The sequence below is a fragment of the Mirounga angustirostris genome, unplaced genomic scaffold (genome assembly GCF_029215605.1).
Source record: "Mirounga angustirostris isolate CCGP_5_RB_7025 unplaced genomic scaffold, mMirAng1.0.hap1 SCAF_5, whole genome shotgun sequence".
Lineage (NCBI taxonomy): Eukaryota > Metazoa > Chordata > Mammalia > Carnivora > Phocidae > Mirounga > Mirounga angustirostris.
Window position 1 is genome coordinate 90,335,349 of NW_026991713.1, and position 27,554 is coordinate 90,362,902.

A 27,554-nucleotide genomic window follows, 5' to 3' on the forward strand; every position below is an offset into this window, starting at 1 on the left:
TGTTAAAATCCGTTGACATCATGTGGATAGCTTGAAATCAGCCATGGAGGAGTATTTACACCATGCAAATCAGCAAACACTACAAATCAGGGTCTTTTTTTCCTCTCAAGAGAGCTGGTCATTAAAAACTTTCCTGCACACTACTGGATTTGGGGTGTCCGAGGGTATGAGTTAGCCATGTGGTTGGTGGAAAAGAATATTCTACCACGTCCTTTTGCACTCCTGGTTTGGGCTTGTCTTTTTGTTTGCACTTTCAGTCCTAAATTCTGGGAGAAATCTGTTAGAAGTGGAGTTAACTGTTAAGAATGCTGATCCGCCTACACATAATTTTTTCTATCAGCCTAATGCCTAAACAGAAGATGCTTTAGAATAGTCTAGTTCCTACTCAAGCTACTTTTTAGCCATATGATGATACCAAAGCTCTAGCTTTAATGAGCCCCAATGTGTTGTGTAAAGTAAAATTCAGTGGGTGTAGAAAGCCTGACACGCATGAAACCCCAGTGAGTGCTTATTTCTTGTTAATGGTATTTGCAAACATTCAGTAGAGCGTGCAAGAAGTGTTCTAGCCATTCCCAGATACACAGAGAATGACTGCCGCCTTACCGGAGAGAACCCAAGCCGACCTTCGACCTGCCAAGTTTTACTTTCTTCTGGAGAGAGGAGTCTGCCAATTTTTCATCAAAAGAGTTTCTGTTGAAGGATATACTTACTATCATTTTCCTTGAGCCATTTTGAATATGTGGAAAATCAGAAGCTATGAGACATCTTTTTCCTGAGGTTAAGATTTGCTGCTACCCAGTGGTTAGATGCTTTTGAGAACCCATGGACCTCGTTTTTGGATGTTGAGTTCCTTCTACTTTAAAACTCTTGTTACCGCCCTGATTAGTAACAACTTTTGCTGAAGAATATATTCTAGGCACTGCTCCAAGCATTTGCTCTCATTAATCCCCATGACAACTCTTCTGTGAAGTATGGTTATTAAAACCCTTTCACAAATGAGAAAACGGAGTCCTATAGGGGTTATTTTTAAACAAGTTTTGGAGCTAGAATTCTGAATATGAGCATTCTGACTCCAGATCTCACACTTTTGGCTATGTTAATGCACTTCTACTCAATTCACATCTGAATACCAAATGGTTATGGAAGAACATGTTGTGGAAGTTTGCGATATTTTATTTTAAAAGGGGGCTAATATTGTGACTTTGGAGAAAGAGCAGGACAAAAAAAAAAAAAAGGAAAAACAAGAATCTAGTTTTTTCCAAACGCTTTTCTAAAACGTCCCTCTCCTCTCGCTTTCCAGGTGGCAGATATCTACCTCGCGTCAGCGTATACAGCCTATGCCATTAGCGGTCCCACAGTACAAGGTGGCCTCCCTGTTTTTCACTGGAACCGTTTCAACAAAACTCTCCACAAGGGCATGCCAGAGACCTATGACTTTGATTTTATTACCATGAAACCAGTTTTGAAACGTGACATAAAATGAAGGAGGGAGCTGAGGGAATAGAAGGGAATAGAAGGTTGCAAATAAGATTCCAAAGGCACTATTTTAGCTATTCTTTTCCATTCAGAATTAGTCTTAATAAAATATATTAAATTCAGCGTGTCACTTTCTTTTTTTTTTTTTTTAAAGATTTTATTTATTTATTTGACAGAGAGACACAGCGAGAGAGGAACACAAGCAGGGGGAGTGAAAGAGGGAGAAGCAGGCTTCCCGCCGAGCAGGGAGCCCGATGCGGGGCTTGATCCCAGGACGCTGGGATCATGACCTGAGCTGAAGGCAGGCGCTTAACGACTGAGCCACCCAGGCACCCCTCAGCGTGTCACTTTCATTTTCTGTTGATTTTGTAGTTTTTTACAACACACATTCTCTACAGGGTGACACACTGTAGAAGAAATACTCTAGAAGATAAATAATAACACCTGGCTTTACCATAAAAGTTCATATACAGGACGGTATGGCAGAAACTGCTCACCCAGATCCATATTCTCCTTTCATGCCTGGCCACATGGACCACATCTCCCATGTTTCCCTAGATAGCTGTGCCATGTGATAGGGTTCTTGCCCAAGGAATCTGATACTAGTGTCACTTCTAGGCCTTGCCCCTAAGAACCTGTACACTCTTCCATGCTTTTTATCCTTCCCCGGGCTGGATATACTTAATGACAAAGACCTAGGGGATGGTGGAGCTTCGTTTTCAAAGGAACCTCTAATAGAATACAGTTAGTGATTCTTCCAGCCATTAACAAGCACCAGCTGAGTCTTTTCGTGGTACAGACTAGGCACACAATATAACCTTAATGTGGTCTCCCATCAGTTAAAAGTAGCATATCTAATCTGGGAGCAATTCTACATTAACAACTCCTTCAAAGCTAGAGAATTCTATGTTGTTTGAGTGCTGTGGTACTGCCAAGTGGGTTAAATAAACCATATTATACAGTATAATGGGTGATTCTTAACAATGTGAGAGACTTCCAAAAGCAACACAAGGGCTGAGAATAACTAGAATGAATCAGAATACTCAAATGTTAAAAACCCAGTAGTTTATTTCAAAGTATAAATTTCAGGCTTGCTGGACAAAATCCCACTACAGTTAACACTTATACAGACACCACTCTACTGTACATTTTAAAAAGAAAAAAAAACCCCACAAAACCTTCAAAACCTAATAAAAATAGGGCAACTTGCTATAGCCCAGTTTGTATTAGACATTAGGAAGGTCTTACATTGTCTTATTATTTACACTTTCAACTGCAATAAAGAAAAATCAGGATGCAAGTTTCCTACAAAGGATTTATTTTTATATTTAATTTTGAAATAGCGGAGAAAATAATGAAGCCAGGATCCCCAAAAGGTGTTTGATTGCCCAGTTACCTTATTTACAAACAAAACTAAAAGAAAAACACTCCCCCCCCACCCCAGCATTTAAATATAAATGATGGGTACTTAGCTGACTCTACAAAAAAAAAAAAAAAACTTATGCAGCATGATAAAACTGTTTGGAGAAGACAAAACATGTGTTTTATCATTCCTCCCCATTTGGCTGGCTCAAGGGGAATGTATTATAGGAATTAAATCTAAGTCCTCCACACTAGCGAAAACACTTCATGAGATTGTTCTTTCTGTTTGTCCAAAAATGTTAAAAAGTGGGAGAGGGGCATCACTCAGTAAATAGTAAGGAAGGCAGAATCCTGCATTGATTTTAAATAGAATTATTTCCAAGAATCCAATATTGGGGCATGGTTTTTCTGGAAATTAGAATAAAACAGGCCAACGACCGGTCAACAATGAAATTAAAATAACGAATAAATCATATGATTCTGAAATAGCCCAAGAAGGAAAGTTGGGGAGAACACTTGGAAGGTCTTTTCAGTACTCTAATGTGCTAAAATCACAGTGTATCAAAGAGAAGAGAAGAGGATACCACAGGCATTATTTTGTTAATCTTGTACAGTACTGGAAAATCCATGGAACAAGGTAAATGCGTATCATGCAATATTAACATTCACCTTGCTGCATAAATAATTTGGAAAATGTAAGCAAAAAAGCAAACGATAAAAACTAAGTTAACACTTACTCAATACAGTAAGAGAACTGTATAGTGCAGCCTGCCTAAGGAATTTTGCAGACAGATGTACCAACAATTCTAAGCTCCTTGCTTTCGGTCATGTTTCCATCTTTCATTTACTAACCAGCAATGGCGGTGGGCTGAGTGGGGAACACTCTCTGTGAGGCAAACGGCATCCCAATAAATATGCACTTTTCAAGGAAGAAAGCTGTACTCTTCACTTCTCTCATGAACATCTACTGTGTTAAACAGTACACAGTATTCTGCATATTTTAAAGCGAGTCCAGGGAAACAGGGATATAGTTACCTCATAAAGTTAACAGTTAACAAGAAATGTTGTCTTTGTACTTTATAAACTAACTGGCAAGAACATAATTTTAAAATGAGGCTTACTCACACTTAAAACAGGGTGAAAATTACTCTGACAAAGTGCAAAACATAGAGCAACAAACATCACCATTACCTTCAAATGCCATATGAACACCCTATATTTCAGATGGAAATATCAGAAGCTTTAGGGATTTCCAATAAGGCAATACTTACACAAGTACTGTCAGGCTAAAACTGTTAACAAACTTGCATTCCCAAAATGGGATAATCAAACTTATTTGTAATACTTTGTGAAAAGGTACCATGGAGTATGAACTGCTACAATATAGTCTTGTAATCAGTAGCTATTTCTAGTTCAGTCCTCCATTCTCTCTCTCAAAAGAAACAAAACAAACTCAGAGCTCATCAACAAAACCTGCCCAAAATAAATGCCTATAGTCCTAGCCTAGCAGTTTTCAGTAAATTCAATATAGCTGTTGCCTATAAATCCCATGGCATGCTAATTTGAGGAAAGCATCTCGTAATACACACTTTCCTCAAATAATTACAGTCTCTCTTTGTACCTTCCTTCCACCATCTGGAATAAAAAGTTTTATTTTGCCATAGTAAGTGTATTTTTAGGGTTACTATTTGAGAATTTATTTTTTTTTCTTTGACAGAAGACACACAATATAGGCTAAAATAGTATTTTCATTCTACTGAGCTTTCTTCACCTGATTATATAATGCTATGAAAGCTTAAAAAAAATGATTAGTGAATATAAATAAACACATTCACCAAGGGAAGCTTTTCTAGGCTAGGTAAGCAAATTGTCATCACATGACCATAAAACCGGCCAATAAAGAACATTTTTAATTGAACACAGGCTTTCCATTCTGTAGACAGGAATGATCTTGAACACATAATCAACAATGCCACCATTGCGGGTAAAAACATATATACATGCAGATATAGATAGGTGTTCATATACGCTAGAAGATCATCAGTTTCTCCCTTTTAAAATTTTCATTGGCATGACACTGACAACTTCTTATCATTAGTCCTAGAATGAGTAACATCTACGTAGTTGGTTGGCAAACTGGATTCATGAAAACTTTCTCATTGTGGTCTCATTTTCTGAAAGTGAAAGGAAGGTTCTGGAGCACTTACATTTTGGCAATCTGTAGGCTTTCTTCAGCATCAATCAAACTTTACACCTAATGTGACAGTATACTGACTGGTGAAGTCTCTAATGAGAGTTTCTTTACAGCTAGAATGCTTCCCATTACAAGCCATCAAAGCTGCAAACAAAGCAGCATTAATAGAAGGGATAGCTCCCTCCTATAATCCCAAGAAAAATTAAAAATGTATTTATTTTGAGAAGATAGGAATATGAATTCAAATATGGTAAGGGAAGATGCCTTGAAAAACTATCTCACAAACTCCATGAATTTCTTCCAAACTATTCCCAACCATACTCTCATCCCCAAACTTACCCCATCTCTCCTGCCCTAAACTACCTACACTTGAACACCTACCTGATACCAGTAGAGCGGCACTCATACTGAAAATCCACGATCTAAACAGAATTTGAGTAACTCTGAACAGGAACAGAGACGCATAGAAAGTATTATCTAATTGTTACATAAAATAACCCCAAAGGATATACTTTAAATTCTGTCCAAAGTTGACAGAGGGTAAATCAGACAAAACTTGGCATCAATCAAAACAAAGTTAAAAGGTTAAAACAGAAAAAAATGATAGGAGAGTAATAAGGAAATAAAGCTTTCCCTTTGATATTCTAGCTCACTATATTTTGTGAATTTTACTACCTACGAAAGAATACTACGCTTTGGGTGATAAAGTGAACTAGCATTGCTTTCCTAATCTCTAACACAGTATGCAATATAAATTCTAAAATATGTTTGAAGGACAATTTTCTTACACACTATGGTCTTTCTTCTCTTGGTCCATTTTACACAGTTAATTTAAGTAGTGACCAAAGATAAAAAGCACTTATGTTCTTAGAAGAAAAGAGCAGTCAAATTTTTAGAGTTAAATGTAGTGATGCCACTGGTAAGAATATACCTAAAAGCCTTAGTTAAGTTTAAAACTGACTTGAGGAGAATGTGCTATATTTAGTAGAGATGAAGGAGAAATGAAGGGCAAAAGGCTGAAAGAGAAGATCAACAATGGATAAATGGTCATGTTTATTTTAGTAGTTAATCTTTAAGGCACAAAATAAATGTAAGAGCCAGATTAGGAAAGAGGGGCCAATGCAGATCTTTTTCACCTAATTAACAACCAAGCAAAGAAAAAAGATGAACAGATCCTTCCTGTGTTCAAATTAACCTAGTTTAAACTATTTAACCATTTTGCTTTTTCTTTCCTTTAGATTCATTTAGCTATGAACCTACAGATCCCTCAGAAGCAGAATCATGCCAGTTACATACCATACCTCGGATCCCTTGATCTACTTACTTTATACTGGAAGAGAGGTAAATGTGAGAATGGAAATGGGAGATTCCACTGCAGTAAACATATAAATAGGGAAAAACACACATAAACACCCACACATATTCCCCAGCCTAAAAACTAAAGCAAGGTGCACATTTACACTTCAAAACCCTGAAGCTTCAATTGTCCAGGAAAAGACTCTTGCTTTATGGGCTGTTTATTTTACTTCTGATTATAAACAAATGTAGTGTATATACACATCTGTCCAAGAAATCTTGCACAATGTGGATTTTACAATGGATATCATGCACAAGATTAAAACAAGACCAAAAAGTGGAACTCGAAAAGAGGAAGAGATAAAGGCTCCAAGGTTTAACTGCTCTGGGAAGAAGAGATCACATCTGTTGACTGAGGATCACAGAAAGGTCCAAAACGTCCATAAATATCCTTGGCTCGTACTGCAAAGTAGTATTTGCTGCCAGATACAAACTGGGTGAGAGTGCATGCCATGGGCAAGGGAAGTGCCTTTACTTCTCCAATCTTTTTCCACTGTGAGGGCACCGTGGCACTGGGTTCCTCATGGTAAGCATAGAGATGGTAGCTGTCAACAGTGGCACAGCTTCGGTCTACCTCCAGGACACTCCATGACAGTACAATGCCATTTTGACTCTGAACTCGTGCTAATTTCAAGTGTGGCTTCTGAGGCAGAGATGTGCTGGCAGCTTCTGGGGGCAGACGCTGTGGCTGTGGGGCTTCTGGTAAGGGTGCTGGGTGCACAGGGCGTGGGGGCTCCTAATAAAAGAAGAGTCACATTGATTTAATAATGATCACAGAAAGGACTATTTTGGAATGCTAGAACTAAACCAACTCAGACATCATTTAAAGAATTATCATTTTACATCAAGAATACTAAGAAATACCAAATACTGTACCACATTTGGCTAGCTCTATTTGATTTGTGACCAATCATACCATAAACAATATTATTTGTCTACTGATACTCCAATATACCTTCTACATCTAAAATACTAAGCTTTCCTTGAGAAAGGAAAGCCTTTGCTGATGGAAAATCATTTTGACAGAAACTAAAATAATCATCTCTCTCTAACAAAATAATTTGTTTAATTATCTATGCTATAGATTCTCATTTTAGAATAATGTAAGAGTTTTAAACATCATGTATGACAGTCTACTATATGTATGTAATTTGAGTATTCAACTCTTTCATTTTTAAGCCATTTTTTCCACCTAAGGACAGTAGCAGATCACAAATAAGCACATTTAAAGCTGAATGTACATATTATGTTCTTAGTCAATCTGCACAAAAAAGGTGACATTTAAGTTGGACTATGAAAGGTAAGATTTAGAAATGGAGAAATAGTGTGTAACCTTTCAGCCAATAGGTAAAGCATGAATAAGGGCATGGGGCTACAGGAAAGTAGGGGATTTATGGGCAAAAACAAGTATTAACTTTTACTAAGACATAGGGCATATGCATTAAGAAAAGACATTTGGAAAGGTAAAGGCCATATGATGAAAAAGCATGAATAGTAAGTGTATGAATTCAAACTGACTTGTTTCTAACACTGGACATTATTATTATACCTAGGGTTTGTTTGTTTGTTTGTTTTTAAGATTTTATTTGAGAGAGAGAGTGCACGAGTATGGGGGAGGGGCAGAAAAAGCGGGTGAAGAAGACTCCTGGCTGAGCAGGGAGCCTGATGGGGGACTTGATCCCGGGACCCTGGGATCATGAACTGAGCTGAAGCAGACGCTTAACCAAATGAGCCACCCAGGCGCCCTATATGTAGGTTTTAATAAAGATTACAGTGATGGTAATTTTTTTCTAAAAAGATTCAAGTGTGAGCCAGGAAAAAGGGATATGGAGTGATCTTTTTTTTCCCAAGTGAAACGTGTCATTTGTTCACTGACTTTAGACTAAAAGTCATGAAACAAGTAAGATTTCCTTAACTAAAATTCACTGAATAAGAACTATGTTTTAATATGCATTTCATAAAATGAGTTATTTACATACACTAAACAATGAATTCTGTGAAGGTCTGATGCTATGTTTTTAATCTCCATGCCCTGTCAAAGCTTAGTAGCAGTAATGTGCACATAGTAAGAACTCAAAAAGGATATGCTGGATAATTTCAAGGAAAGCAAATGTGTTGAAATTCATATGCCTAGTGGAAGAAATTCATATACATATCTGGAAAAAGGCAGAATCCACAGTTAAAAAGCTAAAATGAATATAAAGTTAGAAGGGAAAAAAATCAAATTTAAATAAAATATTGAAAGCTGAAAAAGTAGAAGTGATTTGAATGCTGGACATTTTGCTCTATTTACTCTCTCAAATTATCTTTTTTTTCCTTAAGTGATTTAGTCACCTAAGTAAATAACGTTAAATAAACAGCAAGATCCAAGCGAAGATGGCTGAAGCCATGAATCTGACTGGAGGGAGCACAAGAATTTAAGGAATTTGACAACAGCTTTAATGGCTGTTATGTCCCTTCTAATTCTTAAAATTCTAGGATTCTGAATCTGCTCATATCCTGAAACTTAGTATTAAGTCAACTGAGTTTTGTTTTTTCATTTTTGCCATTGCAATGGAGGTTTTTATTCAAGTTTTACAAATAAAATAATACAATAGGGATCTGCTTCAAAATAACCCCGTGTATACATGGATTGTCAAAATAAGTGGGTGGCATTATATATGAAAATGATCGCTGATAATGAATATGAAATATGAAATGAAAAGAATGAAAAGAAATATGAAATGATATGCTGATAAGTGACGAGTGATGGGTAAGTGGGAATTGTTACAGTATACTCTCTATTGATATATTTGCAAATTCTCATTTAAAAGCATTTTTTACATTAATTAAAATAAAATTTTAAAAAAAAGTTCCTTCTGAAAAAAAAAGTTCCTCCTGTAAGATACACAGTTTATTATAAGACAATACACATGGGCTCCTGTTTTTTTGAAAAAAAGCTCTTGATAGGTCATCAAATTTGTAAAACTATGGGGCGCCTGGGTGGCTCAGTCAGTTAAGCATCTGCCTTCGGCTCAGGTCATGATCCCAGGGTCCTGGGATCAAGCCCCACATCAGGCTTCCTGCTCCGTGGGAAGCCTGCTTCTCCCTCTCCCACTCCCCCTGCTTGTGTTCCCTCTCTCGCGGTCTCTGTCAAATAAATTAAAAAAAAATTTTTTTAAAAATCTGTAAAACTATGGTATTAGAGATTTTTACTCTATATTTTTTGAAGGAATATGGAATGAAAGAAATTATCTGTAGCTGCAAACAACAGTAATGGTATATTCACACATATATTCTAACAGGGCCAGATCTGAAACACTGCAAGTGCTGGGATCAGACAACCTGTGTTAAAATGGCTCTGACATTAGCTTGGGTAATGACACTGAGTAACCTGAGTAACCACTTAACATCTTTGTGACATGGTATCCTCTTCTATCAAAAGGAGAATAATAATCCTCATAGGGTTGTGAGAATTAAATAAAATAATACATGTACTTAGTAGAGTGCCTGGTATATAGTTAGTGCTCCATTAACATTCATTTTTTCATTGTAGTGGAGTAAGAAAAATAAGAGGATAGACTAGAAAGCTGGAATGCATGAGTTTTTATGAGGTATGACCTTGGGCTGGTTACTCTCTGTGTATAAGCTGCCATATCAATAATAAAGAATAAAAAAGGAGAGCAAGACTCCTAAAGGATTCCTGAGGACCAAGTATATTGACAGTGCCTGGCACGTAGCAAGCACTCAAGAAATGCTAGTAATTATTATGCATACTTAAAAAAGGGACTCTTTGCTTGGTGAAAAGTGATATGAAATCTCAATCTCCTCCCTTCTCATAAAGCCAGCATTTCCATTTACATGGTATACCATACCAAATACTGTTATAATCATGTCACAGAATAATGTGATATTGTTTTGCAGCCTAAAACTAAGACGACATCTTTGATCTTCTCTGTCATCTCTTAACAAATGAATTCCCAATACCATTAGATTATTAAAAACAATAAAGTGATGGCAATATACCAGTTAGAACTGCTATAAGGTTTTGAGGAAAAGAATAAAGCTAGAACATGAATAACACTAATACTCAAAAATACTCTTCTAATGTAACCATGAGTTAAAAAATGGTCTATTTTACTTCATGTGCCCCAGGTATGGACGCTTCTTGAACACTGTATACCACCACAAGCAAACTCAGTGATCCTTGATGGCTACCATCCCTAAGAACATTTGTTCATAATGGTAAGACCTATTTCTTAAATAAACTTCTGTTGGAAAAACAGAAGACCTGTCATTACCTCTTGATACAACTAGGTTGAAGGATAAATGCTAACTACAATAATATTTGACAGCTCTACGGTTGAAAAGTTTAGATATCCAAACATCAACACTTACAGTATGCACTTGTGGTGGTCGGTGATGCACTGTGAGCTGAGGTCCTGCTGATCCCAGGGTTAGTCCATTGTTTACAACATACGTAGTTGCTTGAGGCACTCGAACTGTGACACCTACAAAAGAAAATTAAGGCATAAAACTAGAATTCTAGGGACACCTCGGGGGCACAGTCAGTTAAGCGTCTGACTCTTGATTTTGGCTCAGGTCATGGTCTCAGGGTTGTGAGATCAAGCCCTGCTGAGCATGGAGCCTGCTTAAGTTTCTCTTTCTCCCTCTGCCCTTCCCCCCATCTCTCTCCTTCTCTAAAAAAACCCAAACAAACAAAAACCCTAGATTTCTAGTCTAAATTTGGTAGAACACAGATTAAACACTTGAAGCCAGCAAAGTGATGTTTTTAAAATTTGGAAGGAAAAACATTTCTAACCTTGATGTCTACACTCAACCAAATAATAAGCCTGAGGAGAAAGAAATTTTCCTGTATGCAAGCAACCAAAAAAAAAATCTATCTCTATAAACCCTTTCTCAAGAAGCCTTTGGAGGATATGTGCCACTAATTATGAGAGTGAAAATCAAGAAAGAGGAAAACATGAGATACAAGAAACAGTGGAGATCCAGCACATAAGAGAAATAAATGGAATCCCTACCAGGAGGACTATAAGCAAAAACCCTAGAACAGTAGAACACAGTGGTACACGACATGTAGAAGTCAAACAGGCCAGAATGGAGCAGTGTAACTCTAAAGGTAGACAAATTGAAGGTGTCCTCAAAAATATCTCTGCTTGGGGCACCCTGGGTGGCTCAGCCGGTTAAGCATCTGCCTTCAGCTCAGGTCATGATCCCAGTGTTCTGGGATCAAGCCCCTCGTCAGGCTCCCTGCTCACTGGGGAGCCTGCTTCTCCCTCTCCTCCACACTCGTGTACTCTCTCTCGCTGTCTCTCTCTCAAATAAATAAATAAAAATCTTAAAAAAAAAATCTCAGCTGTCTCATCTTTTCAACTAGAGCAGAAATCTCAACTATAAGTTATCCTTGGTTCGTGTTAATGAGGTTCCTCACTTTCTCTCCATGCCGTGAACAGCTGAGGATACTCAATTTACTGAACAGAAAACTATTCTGACATATGTTAGGGTAACAGAAACAGACAATTTTAAATCAACTACTGTCTGGACCATATTACTGCCATTTATTCAGTTCCTGGCCCATACTATAGTTCTGCCAGGTACCCTGACTATAGTGAGCCCAGTTTCCCAGAACTCATTCATGACCCCACTGACTGATTTCCCAGAAAACGCTCTTGTAAACTTGAGAAAAACTGAAGCCAGATTGTGAACCAGAGACTCTGCTTAGTTTATTTTCTCCTCGAAATCATCACCTAATAATGGCAGTTTCTTTAAACAGCTAGATTTGCCCTTGCTATTAAATTTTGCAAAACTAAGTATTTTTGATGATATTTATTTGGTGGCAAAATCATACACAAAAGCAGAAAATGAAGATGGTGGTTACCTCTGATGAAAAGGGAGAGGGATACAATGAAGGCATACAGTAGGCTTATAGGATACTGATAAAGCTCTATTTCTTAGACTGGTGGAGATTTCATAGGTGGTTCATTCTGTTAGTTTTCTTTAAACTTTACATGTACTTTTTATATAAACTTGTTTGTACGCTGTATTTTACTACTAAATACAGTATATATATATAATTATATATATGTGTGTATATATATCTGTGTGTGTGTGTGTAGAAACAATAGATTTCCTTTAACATATTCCTGTCTTCTATTTCTCAGCCATCTTCCACACCCTTAAGACTCTCTCTCATTGGAGGCTATCCTTAACCATCATTTCCATTATCTGGGCTATGCCACAATTAATCATTTCCACTTTAATTAGGTATCTCTTAAGAGAGTGCAGACCACTATCAAATAGAGCATTGTGATAATACAGGCCATAAATAAAATTAAATTGAAGACAACACATGGAACACAAATCATATGATACACATGTCCAATTTTTCTGGTTAACTCTCCTAGGGGAAGAAGAAAAATTATCAATAGTTTTAATATAATATTATAAGCAATTTTTTTTGCTAAATCTAATGTCAATGTAAGCCCACTAAATGCTGAAGGACTATATGTAACTTTGAGGCCATACACAAGAAAAGAGTCTCTTACTATTTTGGGGATTGACCTGCCGAACAGCAGGAGCCTGCATGACAGTTCCTCGCAGGGGAGCCTGAGTTGGTGGTGCTGGGAGAGTTGTATAAACCACCTGGTGGTTTGTAGGAGCTCTCGGTACAGGGAGTCTTGTGGTCACCTGAGTTACTGGACGATGTGTTACATTCACGGTGGTTGGAGCTAATGAAAAGCAGAAAAACATTAAAATGCCAGTTAAGTAAACAGTTATTAATGGTGATTAATTTTGCACAAAATCTAACTATAATAAAGACAGAAATACAGACAACAGTCTCCTTTTGTAATCTTGAAAGAGAAGAGTGTTATGGCCAACCAAAATTAATAGTAACTATTATTACAATCCAAACTTCAGAAAGAAAGAGCACCTCAACCATGTCCAATGACCTCCCTACTCTTCAGTTTGACTTGATGATAAGCATGTAAAGATAAAGACTTGAGAGTATGATCTTATGGGAATGACTTTATTAAAAGAGCACATTTTCACTCCTCAATGTTTAATTATTCTTAGCAGAGTGGGATTTGGGGCCCTGAAGGCCTTCTACTAATGGCATAAATCCAGGAGTAACTGTATTCCCACAGTTCAAGAAATTATCCTTAATTTTCTATCTGGCTGGCTATTGTAACAGACGTTTTCTTTACGTGAACCAAACCATCTCTTAATTCAAAACAATAAAACATCAATTAAAATACAGAATTCTTCCTTCTCTACTCCAGCATTCCTCCTAATTTATGTTCTAGAGAACATTCATGCCTTGAGTGTTGTTAACACATATTTATCAAAAAAGTCCTAACTGTTCACTGGCAGCATAGAACTACAATAATTATTTTAGGAGTTAATAACTCTCTGAATTATCATCACATTTTACAAATAACCACATATTAACTATATAATAAAAGATAATAATAAATCTCCTTTCATATGGAAAATGGGTTCCATAATAAAACAAATTTGGAGGTAAACACTGGATATGAGACATCTGATAAAAAGGTTTCTTTACTAATGACTTATTTACTAACGTCTTTACTTAACTTAGTCTTTACATATCTGAACTTTCAATATGAGAAAGGGGAAGAAAGTACACAAGGAGGAATACTTACCTCTTTATCTCTTTATTACCCACTTTATTATCTATTATGCACATGGTTTGCATAATGATATCTCCTTCTAAATTATATAAATTGGTGACTTAAACTTTGATTTCACTAGATACAATTCCATATGAATTCAATGTTTTCCTTAATGAGAAAAGTCCATATATAATTTTGCAGATAAATCTCTAGTGATGAGCTATTTTATTAAAAAAAAAACATAAAACAGGGCGCCTGGGTGGCTCAGTTGGTTGGGCGACTGCCTTCGGCTCGGGTCATGATCCTGGAGTCCCTGGATCGAGTCCCGCATCGGGCTCCCTGCTTGGCGGGGAGCCTGCTTCTCCCTCTGACCCTCCCCCCTCTCATGTGCTCTCTCTCTCTCTCTCTCTCTCTCTCTCATTCTCTCTGTCTCAAATAAATAAATAAAATCTTTAAAAAAAAAAAACACAAAACAAAACGGGCACCTGGGTGACTCAGTCAGTTAAGTGACCACCTTCAGTTCATGTCATGATCCCAGGGTCCTAGGATCAAGCCCCATATAGGCTCCCTGCTCAGCAGGGGGCCTGCTTCTCACTCTCCCTCTGCTGCTTCCCCTGCCTGTACTCTCCTGCTCTGTCAAATAAATAAATAAAATGCTTAAAAAAAAAAAAAAAAGACAAACTGCCTTAGGGCTCCTGGGTGGCTCAGTCAGTTGAGCGTCTGACTCTTGATTTCGGCTCAGGTCATGATCTCAGGGTTGTGAGACTGAGCCCCATGTTGGGCTCCACACTCCACAGTCTGCTTGAGATTCTATCCCCTTCCCTCTACACTCTTCCCCCAACTTGCATGCTCTCTCTCTAATACATAAATAAAATCTTAAAAAAAAAAAAAAAGACAAACTCTCTTGGTTGGCTTCCCCATAGTTTAGGAGATCTAGGCTACATCTTGAAAATATAAGATTTATAACTTCTTGAGAGGCAGTATGTAAAACATTAGTATATATCTCCAAATGGTAGTGTTAAGCCAGTTAAAACTAGTTCACATTAAGAATCATTTAAAATTTTTTTCTTCATCAGTCAATTATTACTTTGTGGTCATAATCAGAATGAATCATTATAGCCATCCCCTCAAAAGAAACTATATTCATTTCTGCTGCTTATAGTGGCAGATGACAAAAACATATGTAATTTTTCTTCCTTATAACCACTCTGTATCAGTCAGTGGTGCTACTTAAGGTGGTCAGCAAATCTAAGTTACACTACACTCAAAAAGATGCCCTGTCCTCAAAATAACAGAGAATTACCCTTAATTTTCTATCTAATCTTTCCACTTACTTCCATAGTCATATTTCACTGTAAGCAAAACTAAAAGCTTCAACTCAATGATTCAGCAAGTTTACCTGTAGGTAGTAAATGTATGGTTGTCTGAGATGGTCCACTTGTTGGCACCCCAGATGGCTGAAGAGGTGGTGCAGGCTGGATGGGTTGCAATGGTCGAGACACAGGCTGAGAAGAACCCATGGTTGACACAGGAGTATGGTTTAGCTTTTTAGGGTCTATTAATGAAAAGTGAGACATGGTGATTATTGATAGACAAAAATGAGAAATACAGGTTTTTCTTTTATTTGTGAATTTTACATTTGCTTGCCACTCAGTCACATTTACCACTAAGAGAACAGTTTATTTCTATTTTAATTATGTGCACATTTACCAGGTTAAAACATCACATCATGGCCTTAAATAATTCACTATTGATTTTACCACATACTCTAATGCACATTTATAGAAATATAGTTGTACACTGTTTTTCATGAAAGAATCCTATTACTGAACTCAATACAATATCCTGTCAATCAGAATAATTTCATTTCCTATATTCATACACATCTATGCATCTATTATCTATAGTAAGGACATTCCCCTAACCAAACACCTATAAATTGATGAGTTTTGTTTATCAGTGATCTTGAACTCCAATTACTCTACTGCTGTTTAGGTTCTTTTGTTTGATAATATAGACGGTTGCTGATTTACACTATCCAGTCATTAAAATAAGATACACATAGAGTGTCTAATCTCAAAAAAGGTATATGACAGCCTATGAATAAATGTTTGCATCTCAGACGAAGCCCTTAAAAACAGTTAACCACTATATGGCATAATATAAAAACTCTTATTCTAAAATAGATAAAACAGATACAAATACATCAAGCATAGGGGCGCCTGGGTGGCTCAGATGGTTAAGCGTCTGCCTTCAGCTCAGGTCATGATCCCAGGATCCTGGGATCGAGCCCCACATCAGGCTTCTGGCTCAGCCAGGAGTCTGCTTCTCCCTCCCCTCTTCCTCTCCCACTGCTCATGCTCTCTCTCTCTCTCTCTATCTCTGTGTCTCAAATGAATAAATAAAATCTTAAAAAAAAAAATGCATCAAGCATAATGTTGTAGAGATCTGTCTTCACTGATTACTACAGTGGATTAAAAGGAAAAAATGTTATCAACACATTCCTTGGTACTGGTACAATTACTTATAAGTACCTTGTGAACCTCCACTCTCTTCATCATCCATTGTGAGATCAATGACACCACCTGAATCACTGCCTGTGGCTTTTCCACTCTGAAAAACAAAACTTCTGCATTTTGCAAAGGAAACTCTGGCAGACATAAAGGAAAAATGAAATAATACTAAGGGGCAACAAGGATAATGAGTAGGCTGGTTCATCTGGACCACTAAATGGCATTCCTTGAAAAAACAGAGTTTGTCAGACAAATGATGCCGAATACTCATGAGCTATACATCTGTCATACAGAAAATAATTCTGAAAGACTTTCACAAGAATTTCTAAAAGTTTTTTTTTTAATTTGTCCATTGCATAGGGCTATTAAAGTGATTAGGTGCTTGATTCAACACAAACACCATTTTCCAGAATTTAAAATGTTGACCAATACTACATTAAATTATCACTATTAATTTGCCAAAACACCAAAGGCAACTTCAAAGCTAGAATTAAGTTATATAAAATAATCTATGTTTTTCCCCCTAAAAAAAAAGGTATGCTATGATAAGATATGGTGTGCTACACTATTAACTGACATCCAACCTGACCTAAGTCAACCCATTGTCCCAAATCATTAGAAATGTAATTAAAAAAAACTTTTTAACTACATAATAGCAGCAACAGTACAATACAGACCTAAAGAACCAGTATCTTTAAGTCAAAAAGACTGAGGGCATCTTTTAGTTCCAGCTCATATTAGCAATGTGAATTTATGTTAAAAGATAAGATCCTCAATTTCCAAACTCCGGATATGGGGTCTGTAATGAGGATCAAACCAAATATGCAGACAAAGAGCTTAACACCAGGCATAACATGTGCTGTGTAATAAATACTAATCATAATTACTTTATATTATACTGAGATCAGCTCCAAATGATTAAGGTTTTCAATTGCAAAATTCAGACTTTACATAATTGAAGAAAGTAATTCCTTGACATTGAAAAATTCAGGCCCAATCCAAAAATAATGATGTAATTCTAAATCTTACAATTATAAATCTTTCTATGATGACGACTTAATAGAAAACGATTTGTTAACTAACACAACAATCTAAAATCCAAAACTAAAAGTTCTTAACATATTCTTAAAGAATGTAACAGAATCTACTTGCTGCAATGTATTTATAAGGTCCAATTTTCAAAATTTCCTAAATTTTAAATTTATCAAAAATTATTACACAAACATGCAAAAGCCCAGTAAAGTAGAACCCAACTAAGGACAAAAGACAGTCAAAAGAAAATGACTCCAAGTGGAACCAGATGTTGAATTCAGCAAAGACTTCAAAGCATCTTTTAAGTATATATTCAAAGAAATAAAGGAAAATATAATATTAATGAATGTACAAGAAATCTCAAAAGTAGAAACTGGAAAACAAAAATAGAAATTCTAGGTCTGAAAAGTATGATTACTAAATTAGAATAATTTTCATTGTATTAAAGATTATTGGATGGAAATCCATTATCGTGTGCACTGTAATTAGAATTTTACTTTGAAACAATGAAGAAATCTTACCTGTGATGTGCTATCAGCTGCTTTCTTATTAACAGAAGCATCTATTGTTTTGTTTGTCTGGTTTTCTGAGGAGTCAAAAAAAGAGGCCATTTTTAAAAACACCCACACGATGTGAAAGGTTTGGTTATCTTACATACAACAATTAATGTAATTATTTCCAATTGTTTTTTTTTTCTCTTAACATGTCACATATGTAAATGAACTCTCATAGACCATTGCTACAATAACTTTCAGAAGGGCAAATTCACAATAGAGAGAAAAAAATTTCATATACTCTCATTGTCCAGAATATTTAACTCTATCCTAAGAAATATCTTCAGAGAAGTAATTTAGGACATGCATAACTTAAATGTCCTAACATAAGTAAATGGTTAAAACATAATTGTTTCATACTATATGCCTTTGAGAAAAAGATGAAATGACATGGCAAAAATATAATAAATTCATTAGCAAACTACACAGTGATTCTGAGAAAATATATATGCATAATCTCAGTAGTTTAATCACAGATATTTTAATGCATTTTTCAATTCATTTGTATTGAGTTTGTGATAAACACGCATACACACACACACGAAAGTTACTTCCAGAACAGCAAAGAAATCAGGTATGTTTTTCTGCCTCAACTTCTAAAGAGAAGGTATTAAATTTTGTCAAATGTCTTTAGCATCTACTGAGGTGATTATATAACTTTTTCTCTTTGGTAATGTGGTGAATTTCCAATGTTGAAACATCCTATCCTTGCTTCCTGTAGATAATAACATTCGTGGACAAAATATGGCATTTCTTTCATTTCAAATCTTTAGAACACATATAGAGTAAATCATTCATGCTAAAAAAAAAGAAACAGAGGTAGAACTATGTATTTCATTATATATAAAACACACACATACACACAATCGCCTGTACATCAAAATAAACACGGATAAACATCTACCTACTAAAAGAGGTTTTTTCCAGGCTAGAGAAGTAACAAGGAGATCCTTATAATCTCTACCTTTCTGAATTATCTTAGTTTTCTTGTAGGAAGAATATATTAATACATTCTTTACTTTTAAAACATATCTTAAAATTACTTCATTTATAACGAATCAACATCTGTTCCAGATGGTGAAACTCCTGAAATAGTAGTTAATAAAAAACAAATTCCGGGGAGGAGCATGATGGTGGAAGAGTAGGAGACCTAAATTTTGTCTGGTCCCAGGAATTCAGCTAGATAGTTATCAAACCATTCAGAACATCTACAAACTCAACAGGAGATCGAAGAAAAGAATAGTAGCAATTCTATGAACAGAAAAGTAACCACTTTCTGGAAGATAGGACGTGTGGAGAAGTATATCTGAGGTTGCATTTGGGAAGACAGACCGCAGGGGACGGGGCCTCCATCAGCCAGCTACGGGGCAAGCGATAGAGCGGTGGAGCACAAAATCAGAACGTTTAAAAGTCTGCTCTGTGGATGGACGTAGCTCTGGTGGCTAAGCGGGAGGGTGGTGAAACCCTCCGTGGGACAGTGTGGTCTCAGGACCCTCGGGGTCACAGAAAGTCTGGGGGTGCCTGAGTGCGGCAGAGCTCCCAGGTATCGGAGTGGGGAAGCTGGCTGCAGAGATGGAGCCGAGGCACGGGCTCTCAGCTCGGGGTTGCCATAAACCGTGATCCGCGGCACAGTCAGGCCACTGCTTCTCCAGCAGGGACCCAACAAGCGGCAGATGCGGGGAGACTCTCCTTCCTCCCCAGGGAGGAGCGGCGTGGGAGTGCACTGCATGGATCTGCTGGGTTTGGAGACTCCACACAGGGTCATGTGCCAGAGATAGAAATGCTCAGTCACAGGCCTGGTGAGCACGGAGTGAGGCTGGAGATGGGTGAGAAAGAAGTGACTGACTGCTTTTCTCTTGAGGGCTCACTGAGGAGTGGGGCCCTGAGCTCTCGGCTCCTCCAGGACCAGAGATTGGGAGGCTGCCATTTTCACTCTTGTCCTCCAAAGCTGTATGGAAAGCTTTCAGGGAACAAAAGCTACCGAGAGCAAACCCGAGCAGATTACATAGCCTGGCTCCTGGCAACGGCAGTGCAATTCTGCATCAGGCAAAGACATTTGATACTCATTGCAACAGGCCCCTCCACAAGAAGATCAGCAGACCATCCAGCCAAGACAAAGTTTACCGATCAATGAGGACAGCAAAACCCCAGCACGAGGGTAATACAGAACATAGAATTCATGGATTTTATCCCCATGATTCCTTAGTCTTTCAAAGGTAATTTTTAAAACTTTATTATTTTCCTTTTCTATTTTTTATACTTGACTTTTTCTTCTTTCCTTTTTCAACGAACATCTTATCAATTCCTTTTTTAAAATCTTCAATTTTCATTTTTACAATCATATTCTATCACTTCATTGTATTTAACCTTATTTTTTGTATATATATGCTTTCCTTTCTTTAAAATTTTGTGATACAGTTTCTTCTAACAGCCCAAAATATATCCTGTGTATCCTGTGTAATCTAGTGTATGACGTTGTCCTACTCTCCCACCTGATCACATTCTCGATTTTTAAATTTTTTTGTTCTTTTATCAACCAACTTATCAATTCCTTTTTTAAAATCTTTTTTAATTACCTTTTTTTTCCCACAAAGATTTTATTTATTTGACAGAGAGAGACAAAGATAGAGAAGGAACACAAGCAGGGGGACTGGGAGAGGGAGAAGCAGGCTTCACGCTGAGCAGGGAGCACAATGTGGGGCTCGATCCCAGGACCTTAGGATCATGACATGAGCCAAAGGCAGACGCCTAATGACTGAGCCACACAGGTGCCCCATAAAATCTTTTTAAATTTTCATCTTTACAGTCATATTCCATCCCTTCATCATAGGGACTCTTATTTTTCTATATATATATGTTTTTCTTTCTTTAAAATTTTGGGAGGCAATTTCTTCTAACAGACCAAAATACACCCAAAATCTAGTGTGTGGCTCTGTTCTATTCACCAGCCTGATCATATTCCTTTCTTTTTCCCCCATTCCTTTCCCCCCCATTTCAGGACTCTTCTGATTTGTTTAGTGTATATTTTTCTGGGGTCATTGTTACCCTTTTAGCATTTTGTTCTCTCATTCATCTATTCTCCTCTGGACAAAATGACAACAAGGAAAAAAATCACCTCAAAAAAAAGGACAGGAGGCAGCACCGACAGCCAGGGACCTAATCAATACAGAAATTAGTAAGATATCGGAACTAGAGTTCAGAATGACGATTATAAAAATACTAGCTGGGCGTGAAAAAAAGCATAGAAGACACTAGAGAATCCCTTTCTGGAGAAATAAAAGAACTAAAATCTAACCAAGTCAAAATCAAAAAGGCTATTAATGAGATGCAATCAAAAATAGAGGCTTAACTGCTAGGATAAATGAGGCAGAAGAGAGAATTAGTGATACAGAAGACCTAATGATGGAGAATAAAGAAGCTAAAAAAAAGAGATAAACAACTATGGGATCACGAGGGAAGAATTCGAAAGATAAGTGAAACCATAAAGTGAAACAACATTAGAATAACTGGGATCCCAGAAGAAGAAGAAAGAGAGGGGCAGAAGGTATATTGGAGCAAATTATAGCAGAGAACTTCCCTAATTTGGGGAAAGAAACAGGCATCAAAATCCAAGAGGCACAGAGAACCCCCCTCAAAGCAATAAAAATAGGTCAACACCACGACATCTAATAGTAAAACTCACAAGTCTCAGAGACTTGTGAAAATCCTGAAAGCAGCTCAGGACAAGAGGTCTGTAACCTACAATTATAGAAACATTAGATTGGCAGCAGACCTATCTATCTACAGAGACCTGGCAGGCCAGAAAGGACTGGCATGATATATTCAGAGCACTAAACAAGAAAAATACGCAGCCAAGAATACTATATCCAGCGAGGCTGTCACTGAAAATAGAAGGGGAGATAAAAACCTTCCAGGACAAACAAAAACTAAAAGAATCTGCAAACATCAAACCAGCCCTACAAGAAATATTGAATGGGGTCCTCTAAGCAGAGAGCCTAAAAGTAACATAGACCAGAAAGGAACACAGACAATATACAGTAACAGTCACCTTACAGGCAATACAATGGCACTAAATTCATATCTTTCAATAGTTCCCTGAATGTAAATGGGCTAAATGCCCCAATCAAAAGACACAGGCTATCAGACTGGATAAAAAAACAAGACCCATCAATATGCTGTCTGCAAGACTCATTTTAGACCCAAAGACACCTCCAGATTTAAAATGAGGGGGTGGAAAACTATTTATCATGCTAATGGACATCAAAAGAAAGCTGGGGTGGCAATCCTTATATCAGACAAATTACATTTTAAACCAAAGACTATAATAAGAAATGAGGAAGGACACTACATCATACTTAAAGGGTCTATCCAACAAGAAGATCTAACAATTGTAAATATTTATGCCCCTAACATGGGAGCAGCCAATTATATAAGCCAATTAATAACAAAATCAAAGAAACACATTGACAATAATACAATAACAGTAGGGGACTTTAATACCCACCCCTCACTGAAATGAAGAGATCATCTAAGCAAAAGATGAACAAGAAAATTAAGGCATTAAATGACACACTGGACCAGATGGACTTCACGGATATATTCAGAACATTCCATCCCAAAGCAACAGAATACACATTCTTCTCTAGTGCCCATGGAACATTCTCCAGAATAGATCACACCCTGGGTCACAAATCAGGTCTCAACTGGTACCAAAAATTGGAATCATTCCCTGCATATTTGCTGACCACAATGCTTTGATACTAGGACTCAATCACAAGAGGAAAGTTGGAAAGAACTCAAATGCATGAAGGCTAAAGAGCATCCTACTAAAGAATGAATGGGTCAACCAGGAAATTAAAGAAGAATTTAAAAAAATTCATGGAAACAAATGAAAATGAAAACACAACTGTTCAAAAATTTGGGATGCAGCAAAAGCAGTCCTAAGAGGAAAGTATATAGCAATACAAGCCTTTCTCAAGAAACAAGAAAGGTCTCAAATACACAACCTAACCCCACACCTAAAGAAGCTGGAGAAAGAACAGCAAATAAAGCCTAAACCCAGCAGAAGAGAAATAATAAAGATCAGAGCAGAAATCAATGAAATAGAAACCAAAAGAACAGTAGAACAGGTCAACGAAACTAGGAGCTGGTTCTTTGAAAGAATAAGATTGGTAAACCCCTGGCCAGACTTATCAAAAAGAAAAGAAGACCCAAATAAATAAAATCATGAATGAAAGAGGAGAGATCATAACCAACACCAAAAAAAAAATACAATTATAAGAACATATTATGTTCTGGCTATGTGCCAGCAAATTAGATAATCTGGAAGAAATGGATGCATTCCTAGAGACGTATAAACTACCAAAACTGAACCAGGAAGAAATAGAAAACCTAACAGACCCATAATCAGTAAGGAAATTGAAGCAGTAATCAAAAATCTCCCAACAAACAAGAGCCCAGGGCCAGATGGCTTCCCAGGGGGATTCTACCAAACATTTAAAGAAGAATTAATACCTATTCCTCTGAAACTGTTCCAGAAAATAGAAATGGAAAGAAAACTTCCAAACTCATTTTATGAGACCAGCATTACCTTGATCTCAAAACCAGACAAAGACCCCATCAAAATGGAGAACTACAGACCAATATCCCTGATGAACATGGATGTCAAAATTCTCACCAAAATACTAGCCAACAGGACCCAACAGTACATTAAAAGGATTATTCACCATGACCAAGTGGGATTTATTCCTGGGCTGCAAAGTTGGTTCAACATCCGCAAATCAATCAATGTAGTACAATACATTAATAAAAGAAAAAACAAGAACTATATGATCCTCTCAATAGATGCAGAAAAAGTATTTGACAAAGTACAGCATCCTTTTTTGATTAAAACTCTTCAGAGTGTAGGGATAGAGGGTACATACCTCAATATCATAAAACCCATCTATGAAAAACCCACAGCAAACATCCTCAATGGGGAAAAACTGAGAGCTTTCCCCTAAGTCAGGAAAATGGCAGAGATGTCCACTATCACCACTGCTATTCAACATACTACTAGAAGTCCTAGCCTCAGCCATCAGACAACAAAAAGAAATAAAAGGCATCAGAACTGGAAAAGAAGTCAAACTCTCACTCTTTGCAGATGACATGCTACTTTATGTGGAAAACCCAAAAGACTCCACCCCAAAACTGCTAGAACTCATATAGGAATTCAGTAAAGTGGCAGGATATAAAATCAATGCACAGAAATGAGTTGCATTTCTATACACCAACAACAAAATGGAAGAAAGGGAAATTAAGGAGGTGATCCCATTTACAATTGCATCCAAAACCATAAGATACCTAGGAATAAATCTAACCAAAGAGGCAAAAGATCTGTATTCAGAAAACTATACACTACCCATGAAAGAAATTGAGGAAGGCATAAAGAAATGGAAAAATGTTCCATACTCATGGGTTGGAAGAACAAATACTGTGAAAATGTCTATGCTACCCAGAGCAGTCTACACATTCAATGTTATCCCTATCAAAATACCATCACCTTTTTTCAAAGAAATGGAACAAATAGTCCTAAAATTTGTATGGAACCAGAAAAGACCCTGAATAGCCAGTGGAATGTTGAAAAAGAAAAGCAAAGCTGGTGACATCACAATTCTGGACCTCAAGCTCTATTACAAAGCTGTAATCCTCAAGACAGTATGGTACTGGCACAAAAACAAACACATAGATCAATGGAACAGAATAGAGAGCCCAGAAATAGACCCTCAACTCTATGGTCAACTAACCTTCTTCGACAAAGCAGGAAAGAATGTCCAACGGAAAAAAGACAGTCTCTTCAACAAATAGTGTTGGGAAAATTTGGACAGCCACATGCAGAAGAATGAAACTGGACCATTTCCTTACACCACACACAAAAGTAAGACTCAAAATGGATGAAAGACCTAAATGTGAGACAGGAATCCAACAAAATCCTTGAGAACACAGGCAGCAACCTCTTCGACCTCAGAGACAGCAACTTCTTCCCAGAAATATCGCCAAAGGCAAGGGAAGCAAGGGCAAAAATGAACTATTGGGACTTCATCAAGATAAAAAGTCTTTGCACAGCAAAGGAAACAATCAACAAAACCAAAAGACAACTGACAGAATGGAAGAAGATATCTGCAAATGACATATCAAATAAAGGGCTAGTATTCAAAATCTATAAAGAACTTATCAAATTCAACACCCAAAAAACAAATAATCCAGTCAAGAAATAGGCAGAAGACATGAACAGACATTTCTGCAAAGATGACATACAAATGGCCAACAGACACATGAAGAAGTGCTCAGCATCACTCAGCATCAGGGAAATCCAAATCAAAAACTCAATGAGATACCATCTCACACCAGTCAGAATGGCTAAAATTCCCAAGTCAGGAAACGACAGATGTTGGCAAGGATGTGGAGAAGGTGAGATACCACCTCACACCAGTCAGAATGGCTAAAATTATCAAGTCAGGAAATGACAGATGTTGGCAAGGATGTGGAAAAAGGGGAACCTACCTACACTGTTGGTGGGAATGCAAACTGGTGCAGCCACTCAGGAAAACAGTATGGAGGTTCCTCAAAAAGTGGAAAATAGAACTACCCTATACGACCCAGCAGTTGCACTACTAGGTATTTACCCCAAAGATACAAATGTAGTGATCCAAAGGGCACCTGCACCCCAATGTTTATAGCAGCAATGTCCACAATAGCCAAACTATGAAAAGAGCCTAGATGTCCATCAACAGACAAATGGGTAAAGATGATGTGGTGTGTGTGGTGTGTGTAACGGAATATTATGCAGCCATCAAAAAATGAAATCTTGCCATTTGCAAGGATGTGGATGGAACTAGAGGGTATTATGCTAAGCGAAGTAAGTCAGAGAAAGATAATTATTATATGATCTCACTGATGTGTGGAATTTGAGAAACAAGAGGATCATCGGGGAAGGGAGTTTAAAATGAAAGAAGACGAAACCAGAAAGGGAGACAAACCATAAGAGACTCTTAATCTGAGGAAACAAATTGAGGGTTGCTGGAGTGGAGGGGGTGGGAGGGATGGGGTGGCTGGGTGATGGACACTGGGGATGGTATGTACTATGGTAAACGCTGTGAATTGTCTAAGACTGATGAATCACTGACCTGTACCTCTGAAACAAATAATACATTATATGTTAATTTAAAAAATTTTTAAAAAAAATTCCAGGTTACTGTTCCTACATGGTAAGAGTAGTAAAATACATTGATGTCATTATAAAACTTTATTAGTGATTTACCACCAAAGTTTCTTATATATAATATTAGAATATATTCCCTTGGCTTTAGAACAGAGTTTTATTCACATAACTTTTATTCCTTAATCCAGGTTTTAATTAACATTCCCTGCTCCTTTATTGTAGACTTTTTTCTTGATTTTTTTTTTAAGATTTTATTTATTTATTTGACAGACAGAGACACACTGAGAGAGGGAGCATAAGCAGGGGGATCAGGAGAAGCAGGCTTCCCACGGAGCAGGGAGGCTGATGAGGGGCTCAATCCCACAATCCTTTGATCATGACCTGATTCAAAGACAGACACTTAATGACTGAGCCACCCAGGCACCCCTTGATTTTTAATATAACAGTTTACCATTTCACTTATAATATCTACTTCAGATAAGTATAAATCAATCTATCAACCAATAAAACTGGTGAGGGTGAGAAATCAGAAATTATACCACAAAATCTTTATATCGCTTGGGAAACATCTCTAATTCTCATGATTGTTAAAACATACTGTCACTTTTAGCCAACACTGCATTTTTACTGGAGTCATGAAAGGGTTTTCACAGGAGTATCCCTTAGTAGGTGCTGGATTTTCAGTGTATTAAATGAATTTCAAAACTTTTAAATCATTTTCACAACATCATTTCTCATCTAGATCACTACCAGAGCTTCCTAACTGGTCTCCCTAACTCTACCTTTTATCTCCCCCAAACCCTATTCTTCACTGTAGCCAGTGTTCATGGCTGCAAAATTCCCCTGCAAAAATCCTTTCATCCCATTGCCCACCATTTTTCCATTTATTATCACATACCTTTTCCAGATCTCCAACATCCTCACAGAAACCTCCAATCTTAACATTAACCACATTTACAATTAATTACTTATTTAATGGCAAGGTTCCCTATTTGATTGCAAGCTTGGTGAGAATAGGGACCATATGTACATTTATATGTGTCTGCAAATTTTAAACCAATTACAGGTATTCAGTATTTCATGAATGAATGAAATTTTCCAAATTTTTATTTAAATTCTAGTTTAACATATAGTGAAATATTGGTTTGAAGAATAAAATTTAGTGATTCATCACTTACAGATAACACCCAGTGCTCATCATTAACAAGTGACCTTCCTTAATACCCATCACCC

General features: G+C 37.1%; 2 protein-coding genes across 7 annotated transcripts in view; one reads left to right on the top strand and one right to left on the bottom strand.

Moving 5' to 3' along the window:
• PLBD1 (phospholipase B domain containing 1) overlaps positions 1–1,598 on the top strand; it is a 54,635-nt gene extending 53,037 nt beyond the window's left edge. Inside the window, exon 11 of the mRNA XM_045870206.3 lies at positions 1,301–1,598. Coding sequence (XP_045726162.1) covers positions 1,301–1,483 — 183 coding nt within the window. The 3' untranslated portion in view covers positions 1,484–1,598. The remainder of the gene's footprint in view (positions 1–1,300) is intronic.
• Positions 1,599–2,526: 928 nt separating this feature from the next.
• Positions 2,527–27,554, bottom strand: part of ATF7IP (activating transcription factor 7 interacting protein) — a 126,596-nt gene continuing 101,568 nt past the window's right edge. For all 6 annotated transcript variants that reach the window (XM_045870201.2, XM_064591540.1, XM_045870200.3 and 3 more), the window contains 6 exons: positions 18,089–18,153; positions 16,557–16,635; positions 15,422–15,577; positions 12,934–13,116; positions 10,766–10,878; positions 2,527–7,124 (listed from right to left, as the gene is read on the bottom strand). In XM_045870201.2, the coding sequence (XP_045726157.1) occupies positions 6,705–7,124; positions 10,766–10,878; positions 12,934–13,116; positions 15,422–15,577; positions 16,557–16,635; positions 18,089–18,153 (1,016 nt within the window). In that variant the 3' untranslated portion in view covers positions 2,527–6,704. The remainder of the gene's footprint in view (positions 7,125–10,765; positions 10,879–12,933; positions 13,117–15,421; positions 15,578–16,556; positions 16,636–18,088; positions 18,154–27,554) is intronic.